The sequence below is a fragment of the Fistularia commersonii genome, chromosome 3, assembly GCF_037954325.1.
Source record: "Fistularia commersonii isolate RoL2024-O1a breed Wild chromosome 3, RoL_Fcom_v1.0, whole genome shotgun sequence".
Lineage (NCBI taxonomy): Eukaryota > Metazoa > Chordata > Actinopteri > Syngnathiformes > Fistulariidae > Fistularia > Fistularia commersonii.
In genome coordinates this window covers 21,427,035-21,447,543 of record NC_141286.1, presented here as the reverse complement: position 1 = coordinate 21,447,543, position 20,509 = coordinate 21,427,035, and the positions used below count along the sequence as shown (strand labels likewise).

The window sequence follows — 20,509 nt, the reverse complement described above, 5'->3', positions numbered from 1 at the left end:
GCCGGATTATTCCGACTTTCAAATCTTCGAACCCGCCCCGACGGACTCGCCCGCCTCTCGCGGCAGGTCAGGAGAACACGTCGCCCCCCTGCAGCCCGGATCTGACGTCGGATCGAGCGTTCAGGGACCTGAAGGAGAACAAGGAGCCCTCGCCGAAGGTGAAGCGACGACGGAGCGTGAAGATCAGCAACGTGGCCCTGGAGCCGGCCCAGTGGCAGAGCGACGGCCTCCAGATCCTCACCTGTACCAACGACTACAGGAGCATGAACGACTTCCTGATGAAAAAGGTACGACACGCCGAGTGAATAAAATAAAAAAATTTAAAAAAAAAAACGTGTTTGTATGTTCCTGCCGGGTCGACCGCTATGGTTTTTCCACCATCCAGATCAACGACTTGGACACGGAGGACAGCAAGAAGGACACCATGGTGGACGTGGTGTTCAAAAAAGCCCTGAAGGAATTCCGTCTCAACATCTTCAACTCCTACTCCACGGCGCTGGCGGTACGTAACCTGCACCCGGAGTTTGAAATTTGAATCGAACACCGAATCTGAGAGTCCGTATTCCCGCGGGAATGTTATTTGTTTTTCCACACCAGCTCTTTCTCAAAACAAAAAAAAAAAAAGAAATATTAAGGTTCCGCCTCTCAGCAAGAACATCGCCGGTTCGATGCCCCGACAGGCGGCCCTTTTTGCGTGGAGTCTCAATGTCAAGATAAGAAAAGACAAACTTTATTGATCCCAGGAGGGAGAAATTCAATTCTTAGAGCAGCATAGGGTAACAGTAATCATAGAGAAGAATATGCAAATGGAGGACATAGATGCAAATACAAGTCAGTGCACACTATAAACAATCTTTTTTTCCTTCAGGGGTCGCGACAGCAAATCAACTTTTGCATTTAAACCTTTTCTCTGTATCCTCCTCTCCCTCCTGATCCTAACCGTCCTCGTCACTCCCGAGGAGAACCTCAACATCTTCCTCTCAACTACCTCCAGCTCTGCCTCCTGTCTTTTCGGCATTATTCAAGGCCATCCAGCATCGCTGGTCTCACGACCGCCTTGTGCCCATTTCCTTTCGTTTTTGCTGATCCAGGATCAGCCACAATGACACTTACCCCCGACTCCAATCTGCTTAAAACCCTTTTCTTTACCTCTTTTCCACACTCTCCGTCGCTCTGGACCGTTGACCCGAAGTACTTGAAATGAAGGCGAAGTAGAAATGCCTCTATTGTCACAATATCAGTGAAATTTTCCCATCACGGATGAACCATGAGCAGAAGGCGGCTAAGGAACTGAAGCTCCACAACGCTTAGTCTAGGACAGGGATGTCGAACTCATTTTAGCTCAGGGACAACGTGGGGGAAAATCTATTCTAAGGTGGGCCAGATCGGTAAAATCATGACATATTTTATATCAACAATTTCCTTCGGGATAAATAAAGTTGTTCTGATCTCATATGAACTACTGTTACGTACCTATTGTTCAATTCACTCCTCAAACCTGGTATTTTTTAGCTTTGAGAGCCGGATTAAACCTGTTCACCGTCCCAATCCGGCCCGCAGGCCTTGAGTTTGACACCCCTGGTCTAGGAGGATCCGGAAATCGAACCAAAAATGTTCAGTTCCAAGTAGGACCGCTCTTACATCCTGCGCTCTGCCGCCCCGTGTTCAGCACAGGCAATAGAAAGCAAAATGTAAAAAATGCAAAAAAGAACAGAAAGGAAAAAAAATAAATTGAGAATGCTTTTAGAAATAACTGAAAGTGAAAGTGAAATGCATCTGTGTATAAGTTTGGTATAAACGTGAATGTTGCATGGATAAGGGTGGTAAGTAGGGATGGAGGTAATGGTGTACAGTATACCCTTGTTTTTCACGGGGGCTTCGTTCCAAAAAGAATCATGATAGGCAAAATCCGTGAAGTAGAAACCTTTTTTTTTTTTTCAATTATTATACAATTAAATACTCTATCATACATTGCTGCTGTCGTCCTTATGTTTTTTTCTTCCTTCTTTATGGAACGAACGGAAGATTCATTAATTCCGTAATGCCGACCTATTTACCGTCCCTTAGCATGTCCAGAAGTTTAACTTTATCTGCGATAGATAGCATCTTCCGCTGCCTTTTGGGCCCTGCAAGGTGCTTTTGTCGCTCCAGAGCGTTTTGTCAACATCATGGGTTTTAGAGAAACTCGAAAGTGCAAGAGATTTGCACGTACGTAATGTAAATTTGGCAAGCTGTTTTACGTACGTGAAGCGGAGTGACTTTTTAGCCAATCAGAATGCAGAACGCAACGCACGATGCACATCCGTGAAGTAGCGAAACCGTGAAAAGTAAACGTTATAGCGAGGGATCACTGTAGTGCAAAAGAAAAAAAAAAAAACTTTTGGGATGTTTGTGAGCAACATTGGCATTGTGCTACATGCAGAAAAAGTGTTTTCCCCGTGTCTGCATGGGTTTCCTGCCACAGTCCGAAAAACATGCAGGAGATTCATTGGAATATGTGAATGAGAGGGTGAATGGTCGTACGTCTCTATCAGTGTCCCTGTGATCGACCAATGACAGCTTAGATTGGCTCCAGCCCCACCCCGCCACGCTGAATGCAGCAGAAGCGGTATGAACAATGAATGAATATTTTCTACCCGCCGTTATCCCCCCTCCGCAGATGGACGACGGAAAGAGCATCCGCTACAAGGACCTCTACGCCTTGTTCGAGCACATCCTGGAGAAAACCATGCGGCAGGAGCAGCGGGACTGGAGCGAGTCGCCCGTCAAAGTGTGGGTCAACACCTTCAAGGTCTTCCTGGACGAGTTCATGACGGAGTACAAGCCTCTGGACAGCGCGCCCAGCAAGGTGACGCCGTGCACGCCGCGGCTTTTCAAATGCATAGAGCGAGCGTCGGGTTGCGCTCATGTGCAGCGGAACAGGCCCTATGAGATGCTAATGCTAATCTAAAAATACCGCAGTACAATGAGTTACCATAATAGCATATTTAATACTCCGCTTTGTGTTTTAATATGACAGCAAATACCAAAACCTGAACGCAAGAAGCGGAGGAAGAAAGATGCAGACATTGTAAGTCTCTGGTGAAACCCACAACACACACACACACACACACACACACACACACACTCACACAGCTGCTAAAATATACATGACGATTCCCTGGAAACACACGTGAACTCCAGATGAACTCTTATCTGTGTGTGTATGTCTGTGTGTGTGTGTGTGTGTGCAGGTGGAGGAGCACAACGGCCACATCTTCAAGTCCACCCAGTACAGCATCCCCACCTACTGCGAGTACTGCTCCTCGCTCATCTGGATGATGGACCGCGCCTGCGTGTGCAAACGTAAGCGTGCCGCCGAACGTCACGCCGGGATTTCCTAGATCGCAGTAAAGTTCTCACGGATCTGCGTCTGAGTGACCCGGGAGCGGGCGGTAGCTGTGGTTTGTACGAAAGGGTAGAGGGCGGTTCAGCTGTTAGCGCTTCACAACAAGAAGGTCCCAAAAAGGTTCAATAGCCTTTCTAATGTCTGCGTGGGTTTCCTCCACCTTCTCCGGCTTCCTCCCGCAGTCCAAAAACACACTGGAGGTTCATCGGAGACGTTAAATGACTCAGATGTGTGAATGAGAGAATGAATCGTTGCATTTGACGAGAGACCGAGAGTGTGAACGGTTGTGTGAAAGAGCAAATGAATGGTTGTTTATCGCCATTGAACATATTTATGAGAGAACGAATGGTCAGATGACTCCGTAAAGGATGTTTTTATGACACGTGAGTGAAAGAGTGAATGGTTGATTATTTCTATATGACGTGTGGATGCGAGGGTGAATTGCTGTGGCCCGTGTCCAGCGTTAAACCCCGCCTCTCGGCCAGCGACAGCCGGGATTGGCCCCGGCAGCCCCATGACCCTCAGCAGACCCTGCAGCCACGCGGGACAAACGCTAAGAAAGTGATGATAATGTTTGAACGTGTGAAGAAGTTCCTAATATATGGTGTGAAGACCAATCTGAGATCGTACTTCCTGATGATATCATTTCACTGCGGCGGACAAAGAGAATACCGCCCCCCCCCCCCCCGGCGAAGACCTTCACACAGCCCCCCCCCCCCTGCTGTAATGACATCCACGCACACACACACACATGGGAGGCGGCCCCGCCCTCCCCTGCCGTCTGCACGCTAATCAGATTGTTTTCAACTGGACTCATGGGGTCTGCGGCTCGCCGTCCCCGCCAGCTCGCGCCGCACAGTTCGTCCCTTTTTACTTCACGCGGGATGTTTTCTCCGCCGTCCCGTCCTCGCCCGATTCCCCACCCCCGACCCCCCACCCGCCTCTCCGTCCGTGGAATCATGAGGAGGCACTGTTTGTCCGTGGACAACAGCAGCAATGACCACTTTGGTTTCTCCCGTTGCGTCCAACCAGTGTGCCGGTACGCCTGCCACAGGAAGTGCTGCCAGAAGATGACCACCAAATGCAGCAAGAAGGTGAGTCAGACCCGTCCCGTGACGTTAACCGAGTTACCATTGGGGTTCGGGGGAGGGGGGGGTCATATACGTGTCTTAACTCGCCTTAACTCGCGGCTCACCGGGGCTCATCTCTGGACAGTTCGACCCGGAGCTGTCCTCCAGGCAGTTCGGCGTGGAGGTCTCCCGTCTGACCAACGACGAGCGGACGGTGCCCCTGGTGGTGGAGAAGCTCATCAACTACATCGAGATGCACGGCCTGTACACGGAGGGGATCTACCGCAAGTCGGGCTCCACCAATAAAATCAAAGAGCTAAAGCAGGGCCTGGACACAGGTGAGCGGCTGTTTTTTTTTTTTTTTTTTGGCGCGTAGCGGCTAGCGTGTTGCGCGGCGTTAAACGTGACGTCCCCTTATTTTTGACAGACGTGGAGAGCATGAACCTGGACGACTACAACATCCACGTCATCGCCAGTGTTTTCAAGCAATGGCTGAGGGACCTGCCCAACCCCCTCATGACGTTTGAGCTGTACGAGGAGTTCATACGCGCAATGGGTAAGTGCGTAATCACACACACACTCAAAGTGAAACCATCTGTTACGTATAAATCAGCGGCTCAGTGTTTGCCCAGCTGATGTGATTCCAGCGCGCCGTGCCGTCCGTCGAGGGTTAATTCTGCCTGGAACCCAAAACACAGAGGACATGTGGGGTCGCGTAAACGGCGACATTTCAAATCAACGACACGGCCAAGGCGAAGAAAAAATAAAAATAAAACTGCCGGCACGCAGCAAAAAGTCACCGGTTCGATTCGAAAAAATAAACAGGTTCATTTGATATAATGTCACAATCGGCTTTCAAGCAAACGCGTTTGCATCCATGATGTTTTTGACTGGTTGACGGGTAGAATTAAATCAGTCGTCTCTGTCGTCAAGACGCAGAACTTGAATGTGACACCGTCCCCGCTTGTGTCTCCCTCCCTCAGGCTTGCAGGACAAGAAGGAAATGGTCCGTGGCGTTTACTCCGTCGTCGACCAGCTCAGCAGGACCCACCTGAACACCCTGGAGCGCCTCATATTCCACCTGGTCAGGTGAGGAGAAAACGTCAAAAGTGCCTCGCGGGTCACGCCGCGCCTCCCTCCCGTCTGACGGAGAAAAAAAAAAAAACCCGCGCTTTCAGGATCGCCCTCCAGGAGGAGACCAACCGCATGTCGGCCAACGCCTTGGCCATCGTCTTCGCCCCCTGCATCCTGCGCTGCCCGGACACCATCGACCCGCTGCAGAGCGTGCAGGACATCAGCAAGACCACAGCGTAAGGAATCCGCGCACATGTGCGTCCCGTCCGGTGAGGGGAAGCTCAGATGTCTGGTATTTTCGCAGGTGCGTGGAGCTCATCATCTGCGAGCAGATGACGAAATACAGGGTCCGTCTGAAGGACATCAACACCCTGGAGTTTGCCGAGAACAAGGCCAAATGCCGGCTGACCCTCATCCGGCGGTCCATGGTGAGAGCGGCGCTCGCGGCGAGAGGGGAAGGTTGAGAATTGCCGTGGCGGGATGTGAAATGAAAACCCCAATCCTCAATCGCCCCCCTATCCCCTCTCCCCTCGTCTAAACTGTTTTTCTCCTTTCCAGACTCTCCCTAACATGTTCCCTCTCCTTTACCCAGAAACCCGTACTAATAGCCGTTAGATTTTTGAGCATAGCGCGCACGATGGTATGTAAACACACCACCTTAGCCTCCGCCGCCCGACCATCTTCATCATCCAGTGGTGATGTTGTCGTGGTACCAAAACGCTGCACCTTCTCCTGTCCTCCCCATTCCCGACGCATGTCTCACTTCTCCTCTTAGACCCCCCCTTCTCATTGCCTCCCTCCCCAGCCATGAATTCCATCACTGCCTCTCGCTGATTGAATTTCGAGCGAACTTACGTAACTGGAATTTTGAATCCCGATCAGCTCTCAAGGGTGACCGGACAGGCGGCGGCGGCGGCGGCTCCTCCCCCGGGGACGAGCGTCAAAATGTGACGCGTCCGCGGCGCTCAGATGCCTCCAATTTAGTTGATTCGGCGGCTGGCACGGACACGCTCGGGACGTCAGCGGCAGAAGAAGCGGGGAATTGTCGCCGTAATAGTTTTGGACCGTTTCCGCTCGAACTCGCGCTCCGATTGAATACAGTTTTTACAGTCGAGCACCGACAGACAGGATCTTACCATTACTATTACTTTACGTCACTACAGTGATACCCAAATTCAAATAGTCAATTCTGGGAAAAGTTCCAGCCTCCTCCCCGCGACCCTGAATGAAGGATTTGACTCAACCGTACAGACCGAAAAAAAAAAATCGCCGCCGCCAGACTCACAACGATCATCAACCATTAGCATGAAGAATGTCACATGAACACTCACCAAACTCCTTTATTTAACAATCCCAAAGCATGTTTCCCCTCCTCTTCGTCTCTGCCCCGGTCGTCGACCGTGCTGTCGTACTTCCACGCTGGCGCGTACCATCAGTCGCTTCTCATTCGGATGGTGGAACTGTTATGCCGGTCATTCTCCACTTGAGCCAGCAGAGGGCGCTGCAACTAGCAGGAGAATACACTCCTCTTATACACAGCGCCGCTCAGCTGGAGGGAATGATACACACCGAGGCCGCATATCAGTTACAGATCTCAATGACTCACGGTTAAAAGGGACTTTTCAAGTGAATACAAACTGACCCCTCTATGTCTCTTGCTCTTGTTTAACGCAGTCAAATGCAGCTAAGAAGGTAACGCAAGCCGCCACGTTTTTCCGCGGTCGACGTCTTTTGAAGACAGAGGAAATAACCCTCGGTTCTGTTCGCGGCTTCTCAGGGAAAAGGCCCCATGCAGCGGCTGAGCTACCACACGCCTTCGCCGCCGGTCAGCCCCCGACTTCCCTCCGTGACGGACGCCGTCGCGGAGCAGCAGGCCACCGAGGCGGCGGACGCACCGCCGGAGATCTCCGAGCATCAACAGGCGGCCATGCAGCAGGAGGAGAGGGTTCTGACCGAGCAGATTGAAAGCCTGCAGAAAGAAAAGTGAGCCGCGTCGACCGAAATGTCCAAATCCACCGTCTCCGCCGTGCTCATATCCCTCCGCTCATGCGAGATGACCTCTCTTCCAGAGAGGAGTTGACTTTCGAGATGCTGACTCTGGAGCCGCGCGCCTCGGACGACGAGACGCTGGAGTCGGAGGCTTCCATCGGAACCGCCGACAGCTCCGAGAACCTCAACGTGGATTCCGAGGGAACCGTCTCCGACTTCTCCGGCGAGTCACGTCCGAAGTTCTTTCTTCGCGTTCTCGTGTCGGCCGTTCGATTCGAAGTGTCTGACCGGGTCTGGCTGTGGTTGCTCCTGCAGAGAGAGGTCCAGTCGTGACGTCCCCCTGGTCCCGCAGGTCCGACGGGAAGAGCCCGAGGAGACGCACCCTCAGACGGCAGCCGGATTCCCTGGACTCGGTGGACTCCTGCTCCAGCGTGTCCTCCTACTCCTCTTCCTCGCACTTCCAGCCATCGTCCTCCTCCTTCTCCCCGACCAGCAGAGGCTTCCGTTTTCACTCCAAGTCCCCGACCCTGGGCTCAGGCGCCGCCCAGGCCCTGAACGCATCGCAGGCCTCCCGCTCCGAGAGCACAGACTGCAGTCCCACGGCGGAGCTGGAGGGCGCTTACGACGAAAGGCCTCAGTTCACGAGCAGGGGCACCTTCAATCCGGAGAAAGGCAAACAGAAACTCAAGGGGAGCAAACACTCCACCCAGAGGAACACCAGAGAAGGCAGCGACCACGGCAGGGAGCCGCCGGACATCCCGCAGCAGGTGGTTTTGTACGGCAGCAATGAATTCATGGTATGAAGCGCACTCCGAGTGGCGTCCCCGTCCCCGGACGATCACCCACGGATCACCCCTCTTCCGAGCACTCTTGCTTAAGCCTTTCTGTAAAAAAAAAAAAAAAAAATCCGCAAACAATCTTCCCCAAGTGCCGCGTACGGAGTTTCACCCGACATTTCGGGGGGGGGGGGCGGGGAGATGTTTGGTCGAGAGGTACCAGGATGGTTGACGGGACAGCCACCCGAGCTCTCACAGTGCCTTGGCAGCTCTTCACTCACAGCCGGGAGGAGACGCACCGAGCGGGAGGACGGAGAAAAGGGAACGTTCGCCCCCCCTCTTCCTCCCCCCCCCCCCGACCCGCAAACAACCGCGCTGCATCAGGGAACGTCCCAGGAAAGCCGAAGAAGTATCGCGCTACCGCGATGAAATTTAAAGAAAAAAAAAAAAAAAACAGCAAAAAACGGATGACATCAGAAACCGCTGGTGTTGCTTCGAACTTTTTAGCTCACACTTATTAGCTGCTTTTGAGTTTACGGTTCATAACGATCAGTGTAAACAGTGGTTGCTCTGTTATTACAGATTTACCCCCCTACCCTCCGAACTTTATTTAATAAATTTTAATGTCACAGAATTCTTTTTTTTTTTTTAGCATATAATATACAGGTATAAATACTGTACAAAGCCGGAACACCAGCCACTGCTGGGTAGAAGTCAAATATTTATCTTTACTTTTTTTTTTTTTTTTTTTTTTTAATTTGTGGACAGAAGGATGACTTATGTGTGTGTGCATGTGCCAAGTGCTCATGAGTGACTGTACATACGTGTGAGAAAGAGAAAAACCACTTCATGTGTTATAGGTTTTTTTGTGCTGCTTTTTTTTTTTCCCCCTCCGCAAGGGAAAATACTGCCATCAAAGGGACCAAGTGAGCTGGTGTGTTTGTGTCTGTGTGTGCGTGCGAGCAAACGTGCGTGCACGTGTTTGTGTGTGTGTGTGTGCGTGTGTGTTCCAGCCAATGGGGATCCGAGCTCTGCGAAGAATGTTGGATGTGTACTAAATCCCCGCATTCATTGCTTAACAGCCATAAAAACAATTGTAATGTACAGTATAGTTCAAATGTACAGTATAGTGGACAAAAATGCCATTCTATTCCCGGATCCTGTTGTTGTACCGGCCCCCCTACTCCAACTATCAAGACCTCCCCCTGTCACTAAAGTGTTTGCTCAATAGCAACCGAGCGAGAACATGATCGTGTCTTCTGTCCTTATTTCTCCATCACAAAAGTCACGTCTGCGGGTCCTTTTTGCACACAGCAGTTTGGAACGTGGGCCAGATGTTCATTGTAACTTAAAAAAAAAAAACGATAATACGATACCCATGCTTAATGTTTTTATCCAATTAACAAAATATCAGGAGTTGTTTTATTAAGATGTGAAGTTGCCCTTATTGCAATGGTGAATCATCACGCGGATGGCATCGCGATGGCTTCTGTTCGCAAGCATAAAACATCTTTTAATTTGCATAAAACAGCAAATGTCCCTGAATATTTTCATTTCAAATTCACAGAAATGTTAGTAGATGTCTGCTGGGCTGAATTATTGTGTTTTGCCTCTAATTTTTTTTTTAGGAACACCAGAGTCCATGCGGAATCAAGGAAACGTTCTACATTTTGAAGGGGGGAAGGGGGGGGGGTCAAAGGTCAGCTTTGCTTAGAAAATATATTTTTGACAGTAACTCAGGAATTCATGACCTGTTCCAAAACAACACAAATAAAGAATCAAATGAGTATGTGATTATTTTTTTCGTATTTTATTTTACAGGAAACATCAACATCACTGTCACCTCACTTTGCAGAAACACTAGTCTTTGTCTGTTTTACCATCAAAATAAAATGTTGAAATAAATAAGTGCGTAATCGTAGTCAAAAGGTTCTATATTTTTCAGATATTCCTGAGGACTCTGCTGATTTAACACCTTCTTTGAAGAGAATTGTGTTTACAGGACTGTCTCAGAAAATTAGAATATTGTGATAAAGTTCTCTCTCTTCTGTAATGCAATTACAAAAACAAAAATATCATACATTCTGGATTCATTACAAATCAACTGAAATATTGCAAGCCTTTTATTATTTTAATATTGCTGATAATGGCTTTAAGAAAACTCAAAAATCCTTTCTCAAAATTTTAGCATATCATGAAAAGATAATTTTTGTTTTTTTAATTGCATTACAGAAGATAAAGAACTTTGTCACAATATTCTAATTTTCTGAGACAGTCCTCTACACTGATATTGAAAAGCAGATGTCACCTCCTCCAAGAATCACCATCAGAATCCCATTGACACAGGAGCCAAAATATTCTGGAAGATGTACAAATAAATGAAGAAATATGTCTCCTTGTGTAAACAAGAGAAATTCACTGGCATGTTTAATAATTCTGCTTAAATCTTTCTAGAGTGTGGTTTATGAGGGAAAAGAAAACAATTTAATTAAATTGCAAAGGAATCACCACCACCACCCCCTTGCTACTACTTTCTTTTATTTGTCTATTAAAATTATATTTTTAGCTTTTTAAGACTTCACAAATAAGAATAAGAACAACTTTATCTCAAAGGAAATTGTTGTAAAGTTGTGGGGGAGGACAACAGGTTATTAAATAAAAAAAAATCAATATTGCTGTCAAACTATTTTTAGAGGAAGAAAATATATTGATAATGAATGAATAAATGATTGCATTGATAATTCATGAATCAATGTGTGTTTTGTTTTTCCTGGCGTTGTGACTTCGCCCCGGTGACGCCACCGACGTCGCCACACGCATGCGCAGAAGAGACCAGTGGCGACCGCCGGGGAGAGTAAAAGCGTCGCGGTGTTCGGGTCGGCTCGCCTTCAGGTCGTTTTCCACAATGTCAGGATTTGACACAAACCCATTCGTCGACCCGGTAGAGGTTAACCCTTTCCAGGTGAGACAGGTTCAGGCCTTTTTAGTTTTATTTTGTTTTATTATCCCCTGTGTGTTTGGTAAACCGAGTTCTGGTCTTTTAAGACTGGGACAAAACCTGTTTGGTCGGTTGCTGGGTTTGGCCTCCACCAACCGTCACACAAAAAAACGACGAATTTCCTCCTTTTTTTTTTGTGACATTCATTTTAAATTCATTAAAATAAAAAAAGAACCGAGTACCCGTGTTAGCACACCTGCGCAGGTAAGCGGACCCCTGGAAATGGTGGCAGCTGTCATTTAACCCGCGGTTAGCTGGACGCCGCGGACGGAAAAAAAAGAGGCATATTTAATGCTAAGTCAATTAGCAACGGAGGGGCTAATTGACCTAGCATTAAATATGCCTCTTGCTAATTGACTTATTCACGCTTAGTGCGCATGCGTGACCCCCGAGAAGCCTCTGTAAGTTACAAGGTTCCCCAACATGAACCGGATCCGAGACAACACACTTCCACTTCCAACAGGCCATTCATCCTTTTTTTACAATTCGACATTCAAGTATTCTTCTCTCTGGACCCCTGAAGGGCCACTTGCTCTCTGGGACAGCTGCTTAGTTTTTTTAAACTCTGTCCCAGCAGTCCCCAACTTTTTTTTGTACCAGGGACCAGTTTTATGGATGAAAATATTTCCATGCGGCGCGGTGGTTCAAATAATAAAAAGTTCTGCAAGTTCACAGTATTTAATCTGAATAAAATGAGTCATATTCATATTAAGAAATTACAATATTAAGTGCGGCAGTAAGGCAGAGGCGGAAACAGTCGTTTTACAAAATAAGATCTGGAAGGGCTGATGAAAAAACTGTAATTTGTACCAAACAAGAAATGGTACCAAATGATCTGCGGACCGGGGGTTGGGAATCACCGCTCTATCCTGTATTCTTGTCTTTCCCAGGATGACTCTGTTACTCAGGTCACCGGTGGAGTGACCGAAAGCATCGGGGACTATAACCCGTTCTCCTCGACCGACATGGTGAGCCGTTATGCTGCGATTAAAAGAATTTATAACTGTGTGGTCCCCCCCGCCGCCCATCTTTGAATCATTCAGTATTGTCTCCATGTGTTCTCCAGAGGGGCCACTCTGACACAACCATCCCCATCTCCACCGCATCGTCGCAGCCGGCCATACTGCAGACCTCGGTGGAACCCAGTGTGCAAGTGAGCAAGTCATGCGGACGCTCAAAGGAAATTAATTGAGCTGGCGAGATATTGTGTGTTGCATGTAAATCTCTATCATAAAGCTGAAGAGATGGTGTGCATGCTGACCGTTTTATAAAAAACAAACCTCAACAGATCAGAAATATTTATGAAATACACGGTTTTGACGTTGTGTCGCAAGCAGGCCAAATGATGGTGAGCCAGTCATCGCGCTTTTGATATTTTTTCCTTTTGAAACTCCACTTAATTAACTGGATCTTTGAAGATCTTATAAAACTCCAATTTTGAATCCCCTGCACAATGAGCATTTTGTCTTTTTTTTTTTTAATGCTTTACTATCAGTCTTGGCTTTTAAGTGTAAGCTTTGTTTTCTCTTCCAACAAAATAGTCTGACATCTCTCTCACACTAAAATCAACACCTTTCAAATGCTATACCGATGCGTCTTGTTGTTTGGGATTGTTTTAATAGGTCCAGCCTACTGTCCATTATTTTGTATGAAGTATAATCAAAAGATCTTTTTTTTTTTTTTTTTTGGCCTGCCCTTCAAACTGTGAATTTTACAGTGTCTGACCTCATTTCAGAACCACCAGGAGAGAAAAGCCAGCACTGAGTTTAGGGTAGTACATTGATAAAATAACATACAATAGATTTTAACTGCAATTCATCTGTTACCGCACACTAGGCGACTGCAACAGCTGGTCATGCTAACCTGGTCAAACAGCAGGAGGAGCTGGAGAGGAGAGCAGCAGAGCTGGAGAAGAAGGAGCAGGAGCTGAAGAACCGAAGCACAGGCAGAACGGCAAACGGTAAAGAACTGCTGTTGGCGTCAGCGATTGCACGCATTCTCGGGCTCATCAAGCCGTTCAGATTCGACATAGTTTTAAAGCTGATCAAGCGGTGTAATTATAACCAACAGACAAAGAGCACAATTGGCCGCCACTCCCATCGTTCTTCCCCGTGAAGCCCTGCTTTTACCAGGACTTCGATGAGGACATCTCAGAGGACTACCGCAAGATCTGCAAGAGAATGTACTACCTCTGGATATGTGAGTGGCCAGCATGCCCTACTTCCTTCTGTCTACTGTCTGACAAACGATCTTCTCTGAATCAGATTAATGATGTCAATTTACAGCAGACGATAGTTTTCTGCTACGGTGTTTACCTAACAAACACTTAAGAATCATATCAATAGAATAGGACCATAACTGTCTGAAACATCATTTACACCAGGAACCCCTATCTCGGGCCCATCCTGACCATAGATAATTATCATTCAAACATCTTAATAATGCTTGGAATTTTGAAATGACCCTCATCTGCAACAAGGGACTCTTGACCTCCTGCCAGAGGTCAGTAGCTTCTACCCAGCCAAAAAAATGAAGCCAGTGACGTCTCTTTAAAGGGATCATTGTGCTGTCACTCAAAATGATCCCCAGCGGCTTCTTCAGAAACTAATTTCATTCGGACAATCCCGAACCGTTTCAAAGCGGGACGTACCATCTTGTGCTTTCTGAACACAGAATTTATATTCATGATGGTGCGATCCACTGGAAGTATTTTGTTTGTCTAGAGGACAGTATCTTAGACAGCTCACAGGTTTTTCTCTGCAGTCCACAGTGCCACGCTGTTCCTCAACGTGTTCGCCTGCCTGGCTTACTTCACCGCAGACTCTCAGTATGGCGTGGACTTTGGCCTGTCCATCCTCTGGTTCATCCTCTTCACCCCCGTGTCCTTTGTCTGCTGGTACAGGCCCGTCTACAAGGCCTTCAGGTGTAGTACGCTGTTTGACACAGTGCTAGCTGGTGATTTTTTTTTTCCCCTCAACTGCCACCACATTGCTTTAGATGAGTTATCAAAGCTAATAAGCTGGAATACACTACATTCGTGACACTGTTTTAAAGACTCATGCATAGGTAATGGAAATGTATGCATGGGGGAAACTAAGAAGGACCTGACACAGCATTTAGACCTCCACTTATCTTATGGAACACTCGCAGTTACTGGGGGTAATGGGCCATTCACACAGATTCAGGCAGAGGGCAGAATCACACTGCACACCAGATGGCATGAGAAAGAACAGTCCAGCAGCATTGCAAGACAGATGAATGCCTGTGATAGTCGGCGATGGTGAACTCGTCTTGCTCACAAAGAAGTGATTACATTACGATTCTTTTCTGTCTGTTACTGTATTTCAGAATTATTTTTATAATGAATGTAGCAATTAAATAGAAGCCTTTTTCGTAAATGATCCTTTGCAAAGTAAAACTAATGCTCGAATTTCCTTCAAAAATGATCACGTGTTAGATTTTTGTCTCGCTCGAGCGGGTTTTGTCTTTGTCTGAGGGAGCTACATTCCATTTGCAGAATGACAAATTGTTTAATTTTATCAAACCAGATCATCATCTCATCTATTATCTCTGGGCATCAGCAAATGTCTGAATGAAAATCTTGACTTTTGCTGGCGTTCTCTGCTCGCTGGCTCTTTTTATTTTTAGTTGACATCTGCCTGAATCTATGTCAGTACAGTATTCCTTGTTTTGATCAGTGAACATTTGTGTGTGCATTTGTGTTGTTTTGTGGCTTAAAATTCTTTATCACTGTTAAGCACAATACCAGCCAAGCTTCTCAAGTTCCAAATAACATTGACATTTGTTTTCTGTCCCCCTGCTCCAGGTCTGATAGCTCCTTCAGCTTCTTCTTCTTCTTTTTTGTATTTTTCTTCCAAGTGGCCGTGTACGTTATCCAGAGTGTTGGGATCCCAAAGTGGGGAACAAGGTCAGGTTTTCATCTTCTTCGATCTGCATGTAGAGCGAAAGCCTGATCGCGGGCCATTGATGCTTTGAAAGGGTTTTCCTTTGTTGACACAGGTAAATGTTTTCTTTACCTTAGACTGTACTTCAGGATTCTGCTTTTGGGTGTTTCATAGTAAATGAGGGGGAACACGGGTCAGTGTGTTTCTTTGCTCACAGCTGTGTGTGTTTGTGGGTACCTTGGCCTGTATCTTCTCTCTTGCGTCTCTTTGACAGATTCCCGCTGCCATAACTTGTCAGGGGGGCTACTTTGTAAGTGTGTGGATCTTTTGTCTTTAGATTTCTTTTCTCTTTCATCTTACAAACTTTCCATCAAGCAGTTTTTCAAGTAACATGCTGTTTCATTGTTCACCCGGTGACAATCGGGGGTTCTTGTACAATTCCTTTAACCACATTGGTCTGAATATAAGATTACCCCACCTTGTCAAGACAGTAAGGGGTGCTTTTTGAAATTTGCTTTGAAAGTTGATTTCACTTTGAAGAATTTCTCAGATAATATGAGGTGACAGATTTTGGAACATCAAAAAAATTGTCAGTTTGACTGCCGTTACCCTTACCCCTCTCATCAAGGATCTGATTTTTTTTATTCCAAAGAAATAGTTCACCTTTAAGAAAGATCTGCCAGAAGGTCTTTTCAGCTTCGCAACCTCTGCCGAACAACTGAATTGAATGATGATGATGATGATGATGATGATGATGATTTATGAACAGAATCACAAAGGAGAACGTGAGGTCCATGACTGATTCGCTATACATGGGCACGAGCTTTCAGCAACTGGAAATATTCTCTAAGAAGATTGTGCATTGTTTTTTTTGTTTTTTCTTCCCAGTCAGTTCATTCACTTCATGCCAAAAGAGCTGCACGGGGGCTTTTATGTCTTATTTATCTGTTTTATTGTGCTCACAGTAGTGGTGGAACGGTTCATTTTTAAGATCTGAACCGCTTGGTTCACTAGTCAAGGTTTTTGGCCCGTGTGTATTGTTTGGTCTTCTTTGAAGTAGGTTTTTGGAGTTTGTGCCGTTTCGGGTGGGGGGTTGTAGACAAAGAGAGAGCGAGAGACAGAGAAAGAGAGCCCTGTGCCAGAAACACATCAGAGGAAGTGTAATCTGAAGTTTGGAGCCTAGCTGTCAGTCAGTGGAGATGGTAAGTCGCTCTGCTGTAAGGACGCATTACGGATTCAGTGTTTCCGATAAGACTTAGAGTTGTGTAACTTGTACAAGCGACAACACATAGATTTAAGAAGGCCACACCCCGGTGTGTGCATGAGACAGCACTCGGAGAGAGTGAAGTATCACGGACCAACATCTTCTCATCGCATTCCTCTGAACAACCCCAGCAATAAGCAATAAGATTGGAACACATTTCAAGGTCAAATCAAGTGAGGGGGGGAAGCTACGTCTATCTTTTTGGGGGATTTCAAGCTTTTATCCAGCCTGCTATTGGAACAGGAGCGGGTAAATAATAGTAGAGAGGTCAATTTTGGATGAAATATTTCTTTGATGAAGAATTCCTTAGAAGTGGACACACTAGCAAAGAGACAAAAACACACATGGATACCGGCCTCCATTCTTGTCTGTTTGATGATTTGGCAGTATTTCTCTCCTGGTTTTTGTAGATCACAGGTTTTAGTCAGTTGCTGGTTAACCAGGCTCTGTTGGAGCAGATGTGTTGTTGAGCTCCCTGTCAGCTGGAGTGACTGACAGGCATAAATAAAGAGGGAGACAACGGTGTCACAGTTGATTGATGCCCACTGCAGTTGTGGATGTATACTATACTGATGCGTTGAAGTTCGGACCCTGGCCTGAATATAAGGCACCTTCATTTTTTTTCAGTCAAATTTTAAGAGGAAAAAATTTCTGTCTTATCTTTGGACCAATATGGGTAATTCAGAATTGTGTTGTAAATTATGCTATAACTTGCCATTGAGAAATGCCAAATTACATGTATATCTCTGTTGACAGTGGTTGGATCGCATCTATCACCATGATCAACGGACACTTGGCTGTGGCTGTGATTATGATGGTCGTGGCTGGTTTTTTTACAGTTAATGCTGTCTTGGCCATCATCATGCTAAAAATGGTAATGCTGTTCTAAAACTTTGCTTCACGCAATAGAATTAATTATTTTGTTTAATAGAAGTCCAAGATTTTTTCTCATTATAACGCGATACTATTCCTCCAAAAGAAACATGGACAGAAGCGTAGATGGGAAAATCAAAATTGGCGATGTGAACAAAAAATGCTATCAAATGTTTACAGAATCCAAATCCAAGGTCAGCAAATTTAGGCACTGGACTCTGTATTGTGTTTCTTGTCAAAATAATGTAAGAATGGGATAAAATAAGGGAGACACTTCATGAAATGACACTAACCAGCAGACTGTGTTGAGGATAGTCTTGGTCTTCAGACAATTCCCTTGTCTTTAAATTGGAAAGCCTCAAGAAGTGTCAAGGTTGTGTAGTGAGAGTCAGTTTCCAACACTGATATATTTTATCATGTTCATTGGCTAGACTATGGTATTGACAATACAGGTAGACCGAGAACTCACTGGTGCTTCTGCAGCTCTTTCACACATTATTTTCACTGAGGAGACTTTTTACACACATTTCCATAAGTAAACCCTTCCCTCATTCCTTCAAGATTCAATAATACCAGTGCACGTGACTAAAGATTATTGCAAATGTAAACAAGCTGACAAGTCCTTTTAGTTTAGTCCTTGTCCTTGTCAGTTCATTAGAATAAATCTAAATAGAAAAATGGCATTTGTGGACCCCAAGGTCCAAAGGCACTAAACTGTTAGCTTAGTTCCTAGCTTTTCTTCATGTTCAAATATTTAGATTCTATACGAGTATTTTTTTGTGCATGATTCGATTTCTAATTCCTTATTGTGCCCTAATGTGTGCGTGTCCTTTTTTCCCACTGAGGTCCACTCTAAGTACAGAAGGACAGGAGCCAGCTTCAGCAAGGCCCAGCAGGAGTTCTCCAGTGGTGTCCTAACCAACAGGACCTTTCAGACTGCTGCAGCGAGTGCTGCCACCTCAGCTGCCCAGGGAACTTTTGGAAGGAATTAAGGTTACACTTTCCCCTACATCCTTAGTTCCTCAAAGTGGTCATTTCTCTGGAGGGATTATTTATTGAAAATGACCCCAAAAAAATCAGTAAGTCGCTTCTTAACAGGAATTTTAGTATTGCCTCATGTACATAGTTTTGGTTCAATCATTCCACCCGGCGTGGTGTGCCTAATTCCGTCATGTGCATTTAATAGCATAAACGCAGACGAGCTCCAGGTCCTAGACAAATGTGTGATGACCAGCGAGGTTGTACTCGCCCCAGGCCTCATCAGGATATAGGAGAGAATGTCTGGAATAAAAATCCCCCTTGTGTGACTGTTACTGTCAATGAACTAAATAGAGTGCAAAGGGAGGATATAAAAAAAGACCCGCAATACCTCACCACAAAATAAAAACTGGAATGTGTTGATGTTATTTCTGACCTGGAATGATCTCAATTTACAATATAAAGCTTTCCAGGCTTTCTATAAATATTTTAGTTTTGCCATTGAACTTTAAAATGCGGAATCATTTTCAAATAAATATTCTTCCTCCTCAAATTGATTGCCTAATTGCCTATTAGCTAACTCCATGAACGAAAGTGTTATACAGACACCCCATTTAATGCTGTGTAAAGAGCTGTTAATCGTTGCAGAGTGCTAAAGCTGAGGAACTGAAGGAATTGACTTTAATTATGGCTAACCATGCTAACTGTGAATTAGCAGTGGCCCGCTTTGGGAACAAGAGCTGACGTTTGAATTCAGTAAATGCACTTGCTAATCCCCTTTCCAACATTTTATTCCGTATCAGAGGAATTTTCAATGCTGGTATTGAATTTAAAATTCTAATCTTCATGCTCTTAGATTCTGCCTCACATTTGCTGTCATAGGCAATCAGGGTCGAGAAAGTAATAAGATATGCAGTGTGACACAAGTGAGAGGTGATGGTGGATTTACTTGTTAAAAAAAAAACATTGCTGCTGTTATCATTTTATATCTTTTCCTGTCAAACTGACAAGTAATGAAGGTTGAAGATCTTTTCTTTTTAATCAGCTATTAAGTTCAAATGAAGGCAGATGATGAAGCTTTTCAGATGGTCAAATGAAGTCCCAGTTTAACAGGACCATTGTGTTTTAAAATCATGTGGGCTTGTAAGGATTTCCACTGTATCATATGTGCTGGCTCAAGTCCACCAAGAGAGTGGATCAGTGAGCAGAGGGAACTGTTATTATATTAATGAGCACCTCATTCATAATCGGTAATTGCATTTTTTTGTTTGTTTTTACTTGTGTAATACACTATCAGTCAAGAGTTTTAGAAGTTTTATTTTTGGTAGCTCTTTTTGATGTCAGGCCTCTTCTTGTATGACTTTCATCCTGTTCCCTAGAGAAAATTGTCCTCTCTTTGTATTCCTTCCAGGGACTTTTTTGTTACCATAAATACGCAAATATTCATATTCCTCTTCCATTTGTAGAAATATATTGTTTTTCATCTACTTCATCTACGTTGTGGCAGAAAAGCTATGAGTTCTTAACCCTGCTGATCCCCAGAGGCCCATTTATATGTCAGTTTAGTGGTAAACAGTTTTTGTCTTTTCGTCGCTGGCAGAGAGTAGATAGGAAAAACAAACATCCAAGTGTTCAAAACCTTTGACTAGTACTCTGTGTGAATATATTATAAATGCACTGTAAAAATGTTACTTGAGCACAGAATCTGTTCGGGCGCGACCTCTGTGCCTCAGGTGAATGTTACCTGCTAATTTTTCAAGTGAGAATATATTTTGGCACAAGGCTGTTGGTTCATATGTTGGAAGATGTTGTTTGTCTGGTCGAATTCCAAATTGATAACATTTTTTTTTCTCCAAGCATATGAAGTCCTTTCTTAATCTGAGTAGATATAAATGATTTGTTGTATATATTGGTTATCTATCTTAAATATATTTTCTGGAGGGATACTGTTGGAAATGTCTTTTTATTCAATAAAATGTTGATTTGAAGGTTGGATTGTATTTGGTTTGCGGGGTAAAAACTTACCTTGTGTTTTTTGCAACATGATTTGGGAATCAGCCTCGGCTAGTTTTCGTACCAACTATTTTTAAGTATAAATATGATTTCATTCCGGTTGTAAGTAATTTTATCCTCCAAGTATCATCACTAGATTCCTCTATGACTGCATAAACAAGTACAAATCCAAAGTTTTCAG

The 20,509-nt window shown here is 45.3% G+C and overlaps 2 protein-coding genes across 6 annotated transcripts in view; both read left to right on the top strand.

Moving 5' to 3' along the window:
• myo9aa (myosin IXAa) overlaps positions 1–10,094 on the top strand; it is a 70,763-nt gene extending 60,669 nt beyond the window's left edge. For 2 of the 5 annotated variants that reach the window (XM_086144131.1, XM_086144127.1), the window contains 16 exons: positions 67–287; positions 386–502; positions 2,660–2,848; positions 3,020–3,070; positions 3,234–3,345; positions 4,421–4,482; positions 4,604–4,796; positions 4,886–5,014; positions 5,442–5,547; positions 5,637–5,768; positions 5,837–5,960; positions 6,125–6,172; positions 7,207–7,224; positions 7,310–7,515; positions 7,602–7,744; positions 7,837–10,094. In XM_086144131.1, coding sequence (XP_086000257.1) covers positions 67–287; positions 386–502; positions 2,660–2,848; positions 3,020–3,070; positions 3,234–3,345; positions 4,421–4,482; positions 4,604–4,796; positions 4,886–5,014; positions 5,442–5,547; positions 5,637–5,768; positions 5,837–5,960; positions 6,125–6,172; positions 7,207–7,224; positions 7,310–7,515; positions 7,602–7,744; positions 7,837–8,324 — 2,339 coding nt within the window. In that variant the 3' untranslated portion in view covers positions 8,325–10,094. The remainder of the gene's footprint in view (positions 1–66; positions 288–385; positions 503–2,659; positions 2,849–3,019; positions 3,071–3,233; positions 3,346–4,420; positions 4,483–4,603; positions 4,797–4,885; positions 5,015–5,441; positions 5,548–5,636; positions 5,769–5,836; positions 5,961–6,124; positions 6,173–7,206; positions 7,225–7,309; positions 7,516–7,601; positions 7,745–7,836) is intronic. The other 3 variants (XM_086144132.1, XM_086144130.1, XM_086144129.1) reach the window with 2 other exon arrangements.
• Positions 10,095–11,138: 1,044 nt separating this feature from the next.
• Positions 11,139–20,301, top strand: LOC147235832 (secretory carrier-associated membrane protein 2-like). The gene is made up of 9 exons (XM_086144125.1): positions 11,139–11,259; positions 12,186–12,263; positions 12,362–12,448; positions 13,132–13,255; positions 13,366–13,494; positions 14,059–14,218; positions 15,122–15,223; positions 17,221–17,338; positions 18,183–20,301. Exons 1-9 carry the CDS (start codon positions 11,203–11,205, stop codon positions 18,327–18,329), a joined length of 1,002 nt encoding a protein of 333 aa, XP_086000251.1. The 5' UTR covers positions 11,139–11,202; the 3' UTR covers positions 18,330–20,301.
• Positions 20,302–20,509: the final 208 nt, after the last annotated feature.

Excerpts from the sequence above, each read along its gene's own strand:
- LOC147235832 (XM_086144125.1), top strand. The coding sequence starts at position 11,203 with ATGTCAGGATTTGACACAAACCCATTCGTCGACCCGGTAGAGGTTAAC. Across the intron at positions 12,449-13,131 it reads CGGTGGAACCCAGTGTGCAA|GCGACTGCAACAGCTGGTCA; the intron begins GTGAGCAAGTCA and ends ACCGCACACTAG. Across the intron at positions 13,495-14,058 it reads AATGTACTACCTCTGGATAT|TCCACAGTGCCACGCTGTTC; the intron begins GTGAGTGGCCAG and ends TTTTCTCTGCAG.